The sequence below is a fragment of the Contarinia nasturtii genome, unplaced genomic scaffold (genome assembly GCF_009176525.2).
Source record: "Contarinia nasturtii isolate CC-2019 unplaced genomic scaffold, AAFC_CNas_1.1 Cnas_scaffold_220, whole genome shotgun sequence".
NCBI lineage: Eukaryota > Metazoa > Arthropoda > Insecta > Diptera > Cecidomyiidae > Contarinia > Contarinia nasturtii.
Window position 1 is genome coordinate 4286689 of NW_022197577.1, and position 17138 is coordinate 4303826.

The window sequence follows — 17138 nt, forward strand, 5'->3', positions numbered from 1 at the left end:
TTTTCGGAAAATTTAGTAAGGTTTTCGGAAAATTTAGTAAGGTTTTCGGAAATTTTGGTACGATTTTTAATTTATCCATTTCGATATACAAAAAGGTATACATGTGCATTTAAGCATCAGAAATTTTGCTGCACACGAACCATTTATGGTCACGGTCGAAAATTTAAGGGGTTTCATCCACGTAACAAAACCCCATAGTAAATCGGAAGAATTTTCATGTCCGCAACAGTGGCTCTAAAATTTAAGGGAACGGGTTATCTGGGGCTTTCAGCACTTACACCCCTGAGCAACATTTTTATTTTCCATTCAGTCGGACGTGAAGGTGTCGCTAGCATCGAAGATAACAAAGTTATTTTCCGTAGTTAGCTCAAAGGTTACATGAGTGAGCATAAGGCCCGGGCTAACTCTCAAAACCATATTGATCGCATTCTAATTTATCCACTAGCCGCAAATGCAAATTATATCAGTAATTATTTGAGCACGATACACAGCAAATCGAATATCGATTTTCCATTGATTGAGTTGAAAAAGTGAAATCAATCCTCGACGTCGATTTATTTATTAATTTCACGTTTCACTGAACCAATTCAATATTATCTCTATTGCTCACACTATGGCATCGCATTTGATCTAGGCATATTGTCTTTGTATGCAGGACAGAGTGAGAGTGGAATGAACAAAAGTTCGAGATTCAACAACGTGATATTGCAACATGATTACATGTACGTGCAATCCATCTCTAATGATATATTCCGGACTGAGTTTTGGCATTACATGGCCAAAGCCTTTGTTTCGTATTCCGGAATATTACGTCGGACAGTGTGTGTGTGTAAGTGTGCGTGTCTGTCTATGAGTGTGCAAATGGACACAGGGTAAATACACATAATATGTTATCGCAAAAATGCATTCAGCTGCAATCATCACACACACACACACACACACACACCACTGACCATCCATTCTATACTAGGGGATCGGATCTCGATCAGAAAATAGCGAATTATTCGATATTTTGCGAATTTTATGCGAAATGATTTGTAAGCGATGGGCCAGTAAAGTTGTGATTTAAAAAACAATTCGCAAACAAAACGCTATGAACGTGAGACAATTTGCAAAATTTTTATGTTTTGTATGCACGCTCTGCTCGCACTCAATTTAAAGCAATGTATGCCACCTGGTATCTCAAAGTTAAGCTGCTATTAACGCACATGCAATGTAAATGAAGAAGAAGAGGAAAGCAATGTCTTTACATAGGGTTGAACTTATAAATGTCAGAGAGCAGCACAACTGCAGTGTTCAAAGTGCGATTGCCCTTCGTTTGTATGTATCAAATTGTGAACGCTTGTAAACGGGCCAAGTGAATAGCGGCGACGCACGAAAACGAAATGAGTGAATAGCGACAACGAACGAAAGAAAAAATGTTATCCGTTGCTGCTATTCACTCACTTCGTTTTCTTGCGTCGCCGCTATTCACTTGGTTCGTTTGCAAGCGTATATTATATAGTTTGATTGTGATAACTTTTTGCGATTAGCTTGCGAATTGTATGCGAATTATTTCACCAAAATGACGACTTTATCATACAACTAATAAATTTTGTCCATTCGCGAATAGATCATTTCCCCTAGATTCTATATCCTCACCATTCGCATTCGTACATTGTATCGAACGAAGTTTCGTCACAGAAATATTTATATCTGTGTTAAATTTTTGCGTTCTTGTTTGCACCATCAACGTTGTTGTACACATTTTTGTCATTGTCTAGATTGGGATTCTCGCTCGTTATGCGTCGACTAATCAAACTGAAACAATGTAAAGAATTAACCGCTATCAACACAAAAAAAAAAACGAACGAATTCATTCGCTTCAAGAGATTAAAATCACATGACGCATTGTCATGCAATTTTAAATTGAAAAGAAAATTCCGAACGTATCGGCAAATGAAAATGGTCAATAACAGCAACAGCCATAACAATCAAATTTGCAAGGTCAGACACTGAAGGCAATAAAAACGGTATTCATTACATTGTTACAAAGTGATTTTCGTGCATTTCAAACAATTGCGATGCTACGAATATGTTTGTCTTTAAACAGTGAATTCGAATCATCTGTTTTAATATGAATGCTATGAAAACGCGTTTTAAAATGCTGTTTCCGAAAGTAGTGTGTTGCTGGTAGATCAGTGAGTTTGGCGATACAAGTACGTAAAAAATATTTTCCGCTTCACGCAAATCTCTCAACAAAAACTGACAACTTAACGATTACTATACGGCATTTCAATGTCGTTTAACACATTGTTTTGTATTTCCGAAACAAAGTTATACAACATCAATGACCGTATAGTATTTGAAATTGAGTACAATGACTATAGCCAGTCTTAAGAGATGAAGTAAAAAATTTTCTATTAAATTGAAAAAAGGTACAATGAAATCACTTGATAGCCTGAAATGTCGTACACTTTCTCACGTTCTCAACCACTTGGCGTACGCGGCTCACTTCATGATTCGGGATGAATCGAAACATTTTTTGTCGACTCATCATCTTTGTGCAAGGCATACTATTCTGTACTTGTGCAACAAACTAACGACAAAGAAAACCCCATATTTTTTTTGTGTTCACGCTGTATTGTGAACCATCAACATGATTGCATTTAAGTCGATGTGCACAAGAACAATCACGAATTATATGCAAGCATACAATAAGAAAAAAGCACTATTAGAATATTGACTTGTTACAAATAATACGATAAAAAAAATCTACAACCTCTCAAATCAAGTGTGAATAAAAAAACGAATATTTTTTTATTCATCTGCCGTCGACACTTTACGCTAAATGCCTATTTTTTCTCTTTTGTTTCTCTTCTTTATATCTCGCTATTGATTCTTAATTACGACCAGCCAGTAGTAGCAATGTGAACGACGACCATGTAACGGCGACAATAGTAGAAATTAAATCTGAAAGGAAAAAAATGCGACCATTCGTACGTGTGTAATGTATTTAGTGAACGAAAATCTGATTGCTCGATCTCATCGATCATCTTTAATTTCAATCATTGGTATTTGGCCAATTTTCACATCATTCGTGTCATTTGTCGCCTAGCTCGCCTTTCTATCTATTAACTCTTTATCTCGCTCTCTCTCTCTCTCTCTCTCTCTCTCTCTCTCTCTCTCTATCTATCTATCTACCAATGGATAGGATCGTTGGTGGAAAATCAATGGAATTTGACACAATCGCGAAATACGTTAAAACGAAAGAGTCATGAATTAGTTCACAATGCACACTCCTTTTGCAATGGGGAGCATAGCGCGCATATTATTCATTGAAAACTAACAAAATAATAATTTGTGCGCGCCCATTTCCACTTTCATTATGTAATCACCCAATTTTCCGCCAGAATATAAACTCAACGCGTCAGCTGTATTCGTTTTCTACATTTTTCCCATTCTCTACAATTCTCTTTCGATCATAGTTTTTCATTATGACAATGTCGATGAATTGGAATAGCACCTGAAGTAGCAGACTCGAGAGTTTTAGTTTCATTCTCGATTTTGCCAAACGTTTGCGTACTCTTTGTGTTGTATTACAAAGAGCACAAAGTTATTTCCTTTGTAATGGAAAATCGCTTTAATTCCCAGAAGAATGAAAATGCGCTCGCCGTATTACCAACTTTCCACTCTCGACGCGTATGCAGAAATACTATTGGGTAAAGGACAGAAAGGTTTATTAATGAAAAAAATTTAATGTATTTACGCGAGGAATGTATACTAAAGAAAATACATGATATTCAAAAGCCATATACATATATGATATGCATATGCATAGCAAACAACAAATCTTCTTGACTTTTTCGGTTATGGTTTTGCACATGAGTGGTGTCATCGTTGCTTGAATTCAGGCGCTACAACAATATATCCATGATAACCATGAGGAATTCCGGCAAAGGTGTTCTTTGGTTCAAATGAGAAAAAAAACGAAATAAAAACGATTACGGAACCCAACAACCCAACATTCAATATGAATGCATTTGTTTTGTATAAGAAAATCTTTCACTTGGTTTCATAAATGTTTGCAAAACGACAAGAAGCACACAAACGTCGTCGTACATTGAATTCATATTATGAATTCTGTTGTATTTATAAAAAGCGTACATTTTTGAAAGTATGAATGGATGCCGTTTGTAGACTTGCCCGCGAGTATGTGCATGTGTGTGTGTGTGTGTGTGTGTTTGTTGAGAACAAAGTAAAATGAACATTTTTGTAAACAAGGAAAATTAGAATTTAACATGTACGATAAACCACAATATCATAGAGAGTACAATGTCGTATGGAACGCGCAATTTCAAGAAACCAAGTGCAGAATGACATTAAAATAAATGCTTTTTTCACTTCTTCTTCAAAATGAATCGATTTGATAGTTGCTTACCATAAATTACATATGAGCCACAGTACGCTGATAGTCGAGCAACAAAAAGTCGAGCAACAATAACAAGAACAACAATAACAAATAAAACCTGCTGTATGGAAATGGAAACATAAAAAATGAAAATAAAAACTTTGCCAAAAGTATTATGTTTCCAACGAAATACGGGCAAAGAGATGCGACCGAGTGGGAATGAGTGTGAGCGAGCAAAAAAAAAAAGAAGGAAGAGATAGAGATAGGTTTCGAAGCCATGTATCACCCACAACACCTTAAATGATTCCTTCTAATCGCTGGTACACGCTTACATATTTACAGCATCTAAAACACATGTAAATATATACAAAATACATATATGTAGCAGCATCTTGGCCAAAGACAACGATCAAACTGAGAAAGTTTGTCAACGTATGAATGTATGCTTATATGTTTGATATTGTTGTTTTACTTTTAACTTAAGATGAACGTAAATCGACTCCTTGTCGAGCAAATGCTACTCATGTTCGCTGCAGTAAAAGTTGTGGTGTTTGTATTTTCCTAAGCATTCATTTTAAATTGCTTGTTGTTCGTATAAATAAAAACCAATTCAGCTAAATACCACGCAAAGATTTTACTGTGTACCCAAGTTGTGTCTGAATATTTGAAGGGGAATCCAGGCTTTTGATTATCTCTAGCAATTTGCACAATGTAGCAGAGAAAATATAACACCTAGGGTAGTCTCTCACTTTTCTCAAACATGAATATTTCAAGATAATATCGATATTATCGAATAAGTAAGATTTCAAACGATATTTTCAATAAAAGCCGATAAAAGCAGTTTAGAGCAATATTTGTCGATTTTTGATGGATATTTCAATGCCAACTTAACCTGCTATACCGACTTGTCATGTTGATTAAGTACTAGATTATATTATTAAAATTTTCTGTCTTTTTTTCTCAACAACTAAAAAAATACGATATATTTTATCAAAATATTTTATATTTTTTGCAATATAAATATATTTTATTCAAGTTCTTTTACATTTTGTGGGATTGGTGTTCAAAATATTCGCGAATAGTTGAATCAAAATGATAGTCAAAAAATAATATGAATAATATAACCTCACTTTATTATGTATAGCAATGCAATTGTGTAATTGAAAGTCTAACACAATTAGACATATTTACTAGGCATTTTGTGTTAGACTTTCAATTACACAATTGCATTGCTATATATAATAAAATGAGGTTATATTATTCATATTATTTTTTGACTAGCATTTTGATTCAACTATTCGCGAATATTTTGAACACCAATCCCACAAAATGTAAATGAAATTGAATGAAATATTTTGATAAAATATATCGTATTTTTTTAGTTGTTGAGAAAAATAGACAGAAAATTTTAATAACATATTCTAGTACTCCATCAACATGACAAGTCGGTATAGCAGGTTAAGTTGGCATTGAAATATCCATCAAAAATCGACAAATATTGCTCTAAACTGCTTTTATCAGCTTTCATTGAAAATATCGTTTGAAATCTTATTCGATAATATCGATTTTATCTTGAAATATTCATGCTTGAGAAAAGTGAGAGACTCCCCTAGTATAACACACTGCACACATTTTACACTCGAGTTCCTGCTTTTTTCTTCTCCATTCATTTTTAATGCAGCTTATGAGCTTCTTATAAGAATGTGCTTCAAGAAATAATTTGAAGCTCTTTGCTGTCGAAATTTCTCATTCGCCGGTTGAAAAACAGGTGAATGTCGATGTCTGAATATGTATTCCTTTTTCAGTGAATTTCATCATACCAAGTATGGTATATATCTAGGGGCTCGGAAGTATTTTTTATTGATGAAAAAACACACATAATCAGAAATATTGATATATTTTGAGTTTAAACAATAATAATCACCATATTCACGAATATTGGTACATTTTGAGTGTGAACAATACTGTGAATAATCATGAATATTCCCAATATTTTGATTATCTTAAATATGAAAATGGCGGCAAATGATGTATGTCATTTTGTGGAATGTTATTTATAAAATCAGACAAGCTTAGAACACTTTTACCTATATATTTTTGATGTTCTTCAGTCAAATTATTTTTTTATCAAAGAAATATAAGTTTTTTAGGCTGAAATCTCTTTTTATATAATAAAAACAACAACTATTAATTTTATTTTGTGTTGTGTGTGTTTTACATCGGTGCCATATACGAGCTGAATAATGACAAATAATTACGTAAATATGAGAAATATTCAAAATATTCTCAATATTTTCCATTTATACACCACATTCATACAAAATTGTCAAAACTTTGTTTATTTTGATTTTTTTTTCATGTTCCGAGCCCCTAGGTATATATACAAGTCCAATATTTTGTTCCAAAATACGAGAAATACACTTAAATCCAACACTACACACACTATTGTTAAGATCGCTCCGGTGCATTCTATAGCCAAGAATTTGCCAAAATAAATGAAATTTCTTAAAAATAGAAGTAAACTTCATATTCATTTCAATAGTAGAAAATTAGCAATAAAACATACATCATCCATATATTGTCTCTCTCTCTCTTCTGAAGTGTATATAGCAGTATATTGACTTCATTGTTCTTTTAAAAAATAAAATAGCCGTATCACATTACGAAATAAAAACCAATTTCAATAACCTGCTGCATTCAGTTTAAAATATTGTACTGCATTTTGTAAATATATGTTTGCATGGTACATCGTTTCTATTGATCGAACATTTTTCGAATTTTGAAATATCGAATCTCCATTCCAATGAGGGAAAAGAATATTTTTGAGGGAAAAACGTATAAAAAAAGTTGCTGGAATTCATTTGAGAAGCATGGAATTACAAGCGGAAAAAACACGAATACAATGAATTTATTTGTTGGCCAACAAAAGTAGTCGGTATGTATGAAAGTTATGGGATGCATTTGCCCTGAAGCAATGGAAATAACAACATGAAAAAAAACGATCTGTTGAATGCAGCTTTATGTGACAATTATGTGAGAAGTAGCAAAGTTTAACTTTGCATGAACAAACAAAAGAATCCCCCGAGCGACTTAATTTCTCTCTGACTTGTACTTTATCTCCATCAAGTTGTTCTTTTCGATGTGTGTGTGTGTGTGTGTCTCTGTGTGCTATTTTTTCCGATGTACGTCGAAAAGCAAAAATTGTTGCACTTTTTCTAGAGTGACCCTTCCTTCTGAGGGGAAAAAATTGTTCAGTTGGGATAAAAGCATTTTTTTCATTTGAAAAACTCGATTTTTTCAGTCACCATTTTTTGGATGTTGTATGTGACATATGCTTATGCATTGCTTTGCATGGCACTGCATACATATTGCAAGCAAAATAATTCAAATATTTTTTCCGTAAAGCATTTGTTTATAGCAGAATAAAATCAACAACAATACACCAATTTATCTCAGCCAAAAAAGTGGACGGAGAAAGAGCTTCTCAATATTTGTTGTTCGTTTCAAATTGGTATGCGTTAAATTTCGAGTGCAAAATATTGACTTTAAATAATTCTCTAAAGTGCATTTTTCGGGTGAATCGATTTGCAAACAACCAACTAACCCCACCAATATTCATAAAATTGTTCAAATATTCCGGTAACGCTTGCAGCGAACCAATACATACAATTGTTGTTGCCAAAATTATATTTCGCAATCGATGCATGCTCTTTCTCCCTCTCGTTTACACACTGCCTCCCTCACACTACATGTTTCTTAAGCTCTTGTACGCATATCTATTTTAAAAGCATTTCCAATGACGCCCCAATCCATTTTGCTATTCACATGCCAACGAAAAATTTAAATTCCACATGGATCGTAATAAATGAACCAATTTTTCGATATTTTTGTTGGCTACATACCAATGCTGCAGTTTTTTTAACTCGCCTTTTCCTATCTCTTTTGAATCCATTTAACGCATATATCCGAAAAGAAATACATATTAAATTTAAGAGAAAAAGATGCACTCAGTGTATTCAGTTTGATGCATTTCGATTTTTTGAATGATTTGTCTCATTCTCTCGTTTTTTTTGCTCCTATTTACAGAATTGCAGAAGGTTTTCCTGATCCACGAACATGTCTGTTACATCAAAAGTTGCAAATGTTGAACATTTGTATAAATCGGCGCCGCATACGTGAGGGAAATTTGTCACATTCGATGGCCAATAGCAATCAACGAAATATGGACTCACGTTCCGACGAATCCGATGATGAATTCTTTGATTGTGATGCAACTAACGATGATGATGTTGGCGAACAAACCAAAGACTATCTACCATGGAATAAGCCCGAAGGCAGATTGTCAAAACTCAACGATATGAAATTAATCGATAGCGATGAATATTTGTACGTTCCAATAACACAAGAGCCAGTTCCAAAAACAGAAGACCAACTTGAAGACGATGCTGAAATTCTCTTGAAATTGGGTCCCGAAAGTGGTAAGCAAATTTTCTTTACTAAGTCACTCACTCTAGCACTCACTACGTTGACTATCGACAGCATTATGTTATCAAACAACTCTTGTTCACAATGCGAATTAAAAGCAAAAACTTAAACTACAATATACATGGCAATTGCTTAGTTTGAACATTTTAATCGCTTTTGAATTTTGTTGTTGATCTTCGACAGAGCTTCGAACACAAATAATGAGCGCATCACTATTATCGGATATGGAAAGTTTTAAGGCAGCTAATCCAAACGGAAAAATTGAAGACTTTATTCGGTGGTATTCGCCGCGTGACTGGATTGAAGAAGACAATATAAAAATCGATGGTAAGTATTTGAATAAAATATACATTGTCGAATAAACTCAGAATTTATCGTTGATTTTTTTTCACATAGATTCGAACAGTAGCCAAGGTCGATTGAGCTCGCGTATGCTTATACCAGGCAATACATGGCAAAATGTGTGGAATACCGCCAAACCAGTTCCAGCACGACGCCAGGTTTGTTCGTTTTTGAATCAGTTTTTTTTTAATTTTTCATTCCTTTAAAATTAGATTGAGTTTGATGTTGATGGACTTTAATTTGATGTGTTTTTTCAGAGACGTCTGTTTGATGATACTCGCGAAGCCGAGAAAGCATTACATTTTCTTGAAACACGAAATATTGGACAAATCGTTCAACTTTGTATTGTTCCACTATTCCATGCTTCTATTTTACGTGTCAGAGTAAGAATGACCACTATAAAAATCAAATTAATCTAGAGATTAATATATTTAATTCTTTAAATGTCCTTTAAATTATTATTTTTTTATTCCAGGAGGAAAGTTCTAAATTCTCTTCAATTATTCCAAACTACGAGAAAACAATGGAAAAACTGCAACATTTGTGCTGTCGCTTATCGCGCGATGCTTGGATAAGTCATACAACGTCAACAAAAGGTCAGTCAAAGCTATTGATCCCTTAGTAATTGTTTGTTGTTCAACTGAAATCTTTATTTTTCAGGAAATTCGAAGCAAAAATGGGAGAATATGTTGATGGAAATCACAAATACGGAATATATGGTGGTAAAATGCTACAGTGTCATTCGAAAACTATATCCAAACGTTGAGAATTTTGAAGACAATGTGAGTTCCTGCTCGTTCCAGCTACCATAATTTTATTTCAAATAATTTATCTCTTATCGATTTTAATGATTGTATTGCAGGATGTCAATGCACTGAAATCTTTACTGAGCGCTAATGAAGTTCAATTGGAAGAAGGTGCATTCGGACCACTTTCACAACAAATCTTACGCTTGTTCACGCAAGTAAAACGGGCGCAAAGTGAACAGTTGCAAGACTTGGAAAATATACCAATTGTAAGTCGATTTCGAATGAATATTCAAATGAAAATTCTAAATGGGAAAATTTAATGTATGAATAGACTCTGCCTGAAGCCGTTGAAAAGGAATTCACTGTACGTGTTTGTGGTCAAACATCTCATGCAATTGGTACGGGAGGCCCACAGTTTTTACGGTACGATCAATTTCAGAATCAAAATTAAAGTTTTTATCAAATGTTTTTTTTTTATGTTTACAGCATAATTTTAAAACCAGAAGAGTTCCGAATTTGCGGCGCTTTTTCACATGACATCAAATTCTTCTAATTAAATATGCACATGCATTGATATAAGAAAAATAATCCAATTAAAAATTTATCAAAATAAAAAAATGCATTAACATTTTTCAAAAATACTAAGAAATCTGTTTGTTCCAATATTCACAACGATCAGTTGAATAAATTTAGAATTTATTTTGACATTTAGCAAGGCGCACAACCAAAAATGGCCACATTGAAACAATGTTGAAATTGAGACAACCTTCATACGTCATCAAAGCGCATCGTCGAACTGTCAAATAAAGAAAAAGTGATGCTTATAGCTTGTTTCATACAACAGGCTCTATGTAAAAAAAGCCCCAACACGATACAATTAATATATTTGTTCTTTGTATATTTATAAATTTGTAAGCATAAACGAGTTAACGAACGGCGTTCAACGAAAACGAAATCGTTTCACCAAAAACCGCACCGAATATTTTCGTGCATTGTGTTTTAGAGGTAATTCAATTATTTTTTTTCTTGTTCTTTTTGAACGCCGGTGTTGTAGTGAAAATGCATAAAATTCGCTGTTAGTGGCACAGAGTAAAATTGCAAAAAAAGTTAACATTCGCTAATAAAGTGGAATCAGTTAAAAAACTAGCAAAGTTCTTCGGGGCATGCCATTGCTTTTTTTAATATCCGAACTAGTTCATTCGAAGTATTTTGATTCAGCGGCAAACTCATTTTTACTCAGACTATTCAATTTCTACAAGTATATTTGCAAACAAATGATGGATACACCGAAAATTGTTGCAGCTAAGGACAACATAACCTTCAAAAAAGTGTACGTAGAAAAAACGTATTTCAACATTGAATTGACGTTTCAAATGTATTTTTATTACTTTTGTTTATTATCTTTTGTGCGATTTATGTTCAGAAAATTTTATTTCCATCAAAATAATCAATTGAATTCATTCTGTTTCTAGTACGTTTGATGGGGGAGAACAGAGCGCATACGAAACTGATGGTGCTAGTGTAGTTGTCGTAGGCAGTTCAGGATCGCACGACCACGGTAGCTCGAAAATTAAATTGAAAAATATCGTCGATTACAAGTGGGAGGTGAAGAATTACATCGGTCGTTTGATTGCAGTACATCTTGATGGAAAATATGTTGCGTATGCAATTAAGGGTAATTATTATTCGAATTTCACATAAACTAAAAAGCAAAAGCAAGCCGATAAAGATTGTTTAAAAACAATAGCGTTGATCATAGATTCATGTACTCAAAATACATTTTGAGCTGCATTCTGATGTTTGCCATATTTTAGCGTTGAAAATGTCGCCAATGTTAAACTATATGATTTGTTGCAATTTCTGGTCGTTAAGAGATATTAGTTATTTCTTAAGTATATTATACGTCAAAATCCACATAAACTAAATAGCAAAAATAGCTTGTTAATTTCAATTGGTTTGTTTGTTTGTTCAACAGTGGCTGGTAAAAAGGGGAACATCGAAGGAATGGTACGCGTAAGGGGCAAATCACTTAAAAATTACTTTTTAATTATTATTGATTGTTTTACGATTATTTTTCGATTAGTTTCCGATTACTTATCGATTATTTTAAATTTTATTCTTTTCTTTTGTGATTCTCCCCTTAGGTACGCGTTGCTAATCCAAATACAGGCTCGCGCGCTTTAATTCGCGGAAAATCAAGCGAAGTACTTGATTTGCAGTTTGCCCACATGAAATCCCAAATTATGTTGGCTTCCATTGAAAATACCGCACTACATATTCACAAAATCGAAACCATCAACGACAACATAATTTGTACGTTGCAACTGAAAATTGATGATCCAGTCGAAGGCCATGTGTCAAAATTTGACAAAATCAATTGGTGCCCGTATGTACCAGAAAATGAAACAGAAACTGACAATGATGCTGGAAAACTGTTGGTTTGGACACGTGGCACCAGTTTTCAATGTTACAATGTTGGAACGGTTGTTGACAATTATGGCGTAAGTCGACTTAATGTTCTGAATCATCGATTTTTCCTTGTTTTCCAATATTGAGAATTTCTTATAAATTGGTCCACGTTTTTAGATCGGAACACATCATGCCAACGATATAACCGAAGGCTCATTGAAATTTTATGAAGTTTCTGCTATAACTGATGCTTCACTCTCTCCAGACGGAACGACATTGGCTATAACCCTTGAAGACGGTGATATTCGCTTTTATCAAGTTTATTTTCATTGCAACGAAGATGAACCACGACTTTTGCATCAATGGACACCACATGAAAAAAAACCTGTGTCTGGCTTATTCTTTTTGGATGATCACACCAAATCTGCAGCTGGGTAAATACTGACAATATTGCAATTTTAGGTCGTGGTAAACAGAGATGTCATTTTCACTCTATCTGTGCGACGCACACATTATAAATTTCTATATCAATTTCAGAAGTTCCCTTTGGAAATATGCCATTACGGCAAGTGATAACAATACTGAATTTAAAGTATGGTGCTGTTCGTCGTGGGAATGTTTACAAACCATTCGATTCGAAGCATCAGATGGAAAACCGATGTTTTTCAAAACAGAAATCGATCCGACTTCATCGTATCTTGTACTAACTGATGCCAAAAGTCGAAATTTATATGTGATGCAAATTTTACAAGAAGAAGATGCCAAATCCGATGTGGCCGAAGTGGGTCAAAATGGAAGTACGACTACTTAAAAATGATTCCATCATTTATTGCAATTTCATTTATTTATTATAATTTCGATTTTTTTCTTCTGTATGTCTCCTCCAAAAAGGTCAAAATGGAACAAAACCGTATGCATTTATAAAATCAATCACTGAGTTTCCGGTGTCGTCCCCAATTCTTTCATTTAATATCGTTGATGCAACTGTTCGAAAATATAAATGCGCTTACAATGATGTTTACTTACTCGAAGATCTCGATGATTATGACGAAGACAACTTGAATCGATACTGTGTTGTGATTCATTTGTTTTTGGTGCAACCGAAAAGCGTACAAGAATGTCATGTGCTGTATCAACCTTCTTTGAGTGTAGATGCTGATGTTGGTAGCTCTATATCTGTACTGTCCGATAGTGGAAATAATGATCGTGAAGAGGAAGCACTGGTAAACGATTTGGCCTCAATGTTGAGTATAACGAAATCGTCTTCGCAAGACGACTCGTCGGGAAGTTCAATATCAAGTGTATCAAAATCGAATGTTCAAATCCGGGCATTGCTTGATTCGGCCAGTAGTGCAAGTGGTACGGAGAGTTGGCATTTGCCTTTCTATTATTAATTAATTCTTATTGATTCTTTTTCGATTATTTGTCGATTATTTTAAATTAATTGTATTCTTTTCTTTTGTAATTCTTCCCTTAGGTACGGAGAATTCGTCAAATGTGACCAAAACGACTGAACTAAGCAAGGGTGAAATAAATAAACCATCATCAGCTTTAAACTTGCTTACTCCAGATTCTTTCCATTCATCTGGTAAAATTACACCGGAAGGCGTCAGCAATGAGGTTTACTCAACCGTAAGTACACTTTGAAATATATCAGGGACTTTTTCAATATATGTGAGGACGAGCACTCTGAGTGAATAAAACAAGACGACAAATCATTTTAAAATTATTGAATATTAATTTCTGGACAATGGTCCAAAAATCCGTCCAAACTTACCTTTCAGTTACGTATGTTGGCTGGTGAGAAACCAGTGGAGAGCTCCAAAAAACCACTACTTTTGGTGAACAACAAGCAAGGCAGCGACGAATCTGACAAAGTACAACTAATGCAACAGGTTTCCGAGGAAAGCAATAATGGCAATAATGAAAAACTTTCGGAAATTGTGCCCCCATTACCACCGGCATCAATGCTCAACACTGGCGTTTCCGGTGGTTCAAGTCCAAGTCGTGAAGTGCAAGAGATTCTCTCACAAAAGGGTTCGGATTGCATTAATGACTTCTACAGTAATTCCATTGATATTCAAGACGATACAGATGCAAGCGGCAACAATTGTGATGCTGCCGATGGCAACGATGAAGAAAAAAATAGCAATCAAGACGATGACGAAACGTATACTCTGAACAATGGTAACACTTTATTTTCGAGTTTTTTTTTTGTTTACATACAATATCAATCAAAGCAGTCAAATGACGTTTGAATGTGATTTAATCGAAAAACAAAATTCTTACACTTTTTCACAGTGACCGAATCTGCTAATCAAGCAAGTGCTATTACCGCACCAAGCAAAATTGATTGGCCAGATGCACCAACTACAATGCAAACATTCAGTCATAATCCAGTAGCCACTGAAACAATCAACGACATTAACATCAAATTAGATCAACTGATGGAAATCATACAGACGCAAAATTGCCAATTATCGGAGCTTCGTAGTGAAGTGGCTGATTTGAAGAAGTCTCAGTCGAACGCTGTAGCCACATCAAAACAAACACAAAATGTTGACATTAATATACAGAAACTTGAACATCGTGTATCACGTTTGGTCGAAGAATATCTTTCACGGAACGAACGCGAACAAAACAAACGCCTTGAAAACTTCTTGATGACACGGTTAGTATTTTAAATGGATCAAAGTCATGACAACGAGGAAAAGTTAGAAAGCATATGATTATAAATAATTTGAATTGATTTTTAGAGACAATCAAGTTCGTGAGAATATTGTAATGGGACTGGGTCCGGTGTTGTGCAATCAGTTGAGCAGCCAATTGGCGCAAGTATTTGTTACAGAAATTCAGAAACATCTGCTGCCGGTCGTGGGCGCTCGTTTGGATGGAATCAAAGCACAAATTCAATCTGAAATCGCACAGAAGCTCACCATCACCGATAAAGTCATCAAAGAAAATATATCGAACATTTGTAAGAGCAAAGTAAGTGCATATGAATGCAATCATTTTTGGAAACAAAAATTTAAGCAATAAGCATTTTTAATAGTTTTCTTAAAAATGATGTGATACAGTTATAATAATGTCTAAAATATTTGACTAATCTGCAGGAAACGTCTGATATTTTTGGCCATGCCGTTGTAAATGGCATAAAATCGGGATTGCAACAAATCTATATTGAATCCATGAGATCTGTAATTTTGCCGGCATACGAAAAGGCCAATGCTGAACTCTTCAAACAACTTTATGACACCTTCAATAAGGGAACCATCGCATGTAATTATCATTTCATTAAATATTCATATTTATTTCACTGGTATTTCTCTATTCATAACAAAATATTGTCTGTTGTTCTTTTAGACGCCAACCAAATGGCAAACTACACAAAAATGTATGAGCCAATTCATGCTGAATTGATAAACATTATGCAAACGGTACCAGAACCTTTCTATTATTTAATAATTCTTTTTCGATTAATTTCGATTATTCACCAAATATTTTTTGATTATTCGTTCTTTTCTTCCCTTAGGTACCAGAACAATTGCGAAGTTTAAACGAAGCATCGGTCAATGTATGTACTCAACGTGTTAGCAATGAAATCAACAAAGATATCAAGACAATGCAAGTGAATCTCTTGAAAACGCTGAAAGAAAACATTAAAATGGAGGTTTGTCATTTCACTTCGATCTATTTCTATATCCGATCCAACGAGTAATGTATTCCATTTATATTTAGATTAAAAAAGGTTTCGAAACACAGGCGGCAAATTTGGAAGATTCGGTGATGATGGCGGTATGATCGTCTATTACATGTTGATTAATTTCCATTATTTAAATTTTTCATTTCTGATTCATTCCCAGGTACGGTCTCAAGCTCAAACACCCGCACCAAGTGTATTTGATGTGCAAGAACAAATCAAAGCATTGTTGCATCAAGGTCAAGTCAACAAAGCGTTCCATCAGGCATTGCAGGCAAACGATTTACATTTGGTTGAGTACGTCCTTGAGCGTGCCGATATTAATCAAGTATTCAATCCATGCTCGCTCGAACAGACCGTCTTATTGTCGTTGATACAACAAATATCGGCCGATATGTTAAATCACAGCGAACTGAAGCAAAAGTAATTGTCCTGTCATACTTACTGATTGATTAATTTCCATTTTCTGTTCTGTTCCATTACTTATTGATTAATTTCCATTTTTTTCATTCTTTTCTTCTGATCATCTTTAGGTATTTGTCCGATGCCATAATCAATTTAAATATGCGTGATCAAATCACCAAAGAGCATTCGCCAAAAGTCCTCAAAGATCTACTATCAAATTGTCAAATCTATTTGTCGGCCAATCCACATAGTCCACTCAGCAGTAATGTTCGTGTGCTCATTATGGCTGTTCAAGGTTTTGGCATCACTTCTATGTGACACGAGCGCAAGAAGCGTTAACAGAATGAATCATCGACCACAACATAAACATTACCATAATTTACTCTATATTACACATTTCTGTCGTCTTTCAAAACCTCAAGAACATTTAAGTCCAATTCTGGACATTTCGACATTTGATATAAGAATACTATTAGAACAACATTATTTTCTTTTTCCATTTTATGTTGAAATAACTTATATAAAACGATTTAAAGGTGATTACAACACAAAGCAAATCATAAAAATGTTATTTTGTTTCGACGACCATTTCTATGGACATTTAAAAAAAAAATTATTGAATAAATCATCAAACTACATTTCTTATTTGAAAAATAAA

The 17138-nt window shown here is 34.2% G+C and overlaps 2 protein-coding genes across 5 annotated transcripts in view; both read left to right on the top strand.

Moving 5' to 3' along the window:
- LOC116337121 (rab3 GTPase-activating protein catalytic subunit) overlaps window positions 1-10607 on the top strand; it is a 138210-nt gene extending 127603 nt beyond the window's left edge. The window contains exons 4-12 of the mRNA XM_031761454.1: window positions 8477-8868; window positions 9059-9202; window positions 9272-9375; window positions 9475-9600; window positions 9693-9813; window positions 9878-9999; window positions 10080-10232; window positions 10298-10389; window positions 10453-10607. Coding sequence (XP_031617314.1) covers window positions 8477-8868; window positions 9059-9202; window positions 9272-9375; window positions 9475-9600; window positions 9693-9813; window positions 9878-9999; window positions 10080-10232; window positions 10298-10389; window positions 10453-10519 — 1321 coding nt within the window. The 3' untranslated portion in view covers window positions 10520-10607. The remainder of the gene's footprint in view (window positions 1-8476; window positions 8869-9058; window positions 9203-9271; window positions 9376-9474; window positions 9601-9692; window positions 9814-9877; window positions 10000-10079; window positions 10233-10297; window positions 10390-10452) is intronic.
- Window positions 10608-10727: 120 nt separating this feature from the next.
- Window positions 10728-17099, top strand: LOC116337120 (enhancer of mRNA-decapping protein 4 homolog). 4 transcript variants are annotated; one of them, XM_031761451.1, is made up of 18 exons: window positions 10728-10971; window positions 11207-11296; window positions 11439-11641; window positions 11942-11979; window positions 12111-12467; window positions 12553-12809; window positions 12913-13172; window positions 13267-13734; window positions 13853-14007; window positions 14160-14562; window positions 14677-15046; window positions 15132-15363; window positions 15489-15654; window positions 15739-15812; window positions 15908-16045; window positions 16114-16170; window positions 16239-16498; window positions 16609-17099. In XM_031761451.1, exons 2-18 carry the CDS (start codon window positions 11241-11243, stop codon window positions 16796-16798), a joined length of 3684 nt encoding a protein of 1227 aa, XP_031617311.1. In that variant the 5' UTR covers window positions 10728-10971; window positions 11207-11240; the 3' UTR covers window positions 16799-17099. The 4 variants fall into 4 exon arrangements, with proteins under 4 accessions (XP_031617311.1, XP_031617308.1, XP_031617309.1 ...); XM_031761448.1 differs by having other exon boundaries at window positions 10728-11296; XM_031761449.1 differs by having other exon boundaries at window positions 10728-11296; window positions 12916-13172.
- Window positions 17100-17138: the final 39 nt, after the last annotated feature.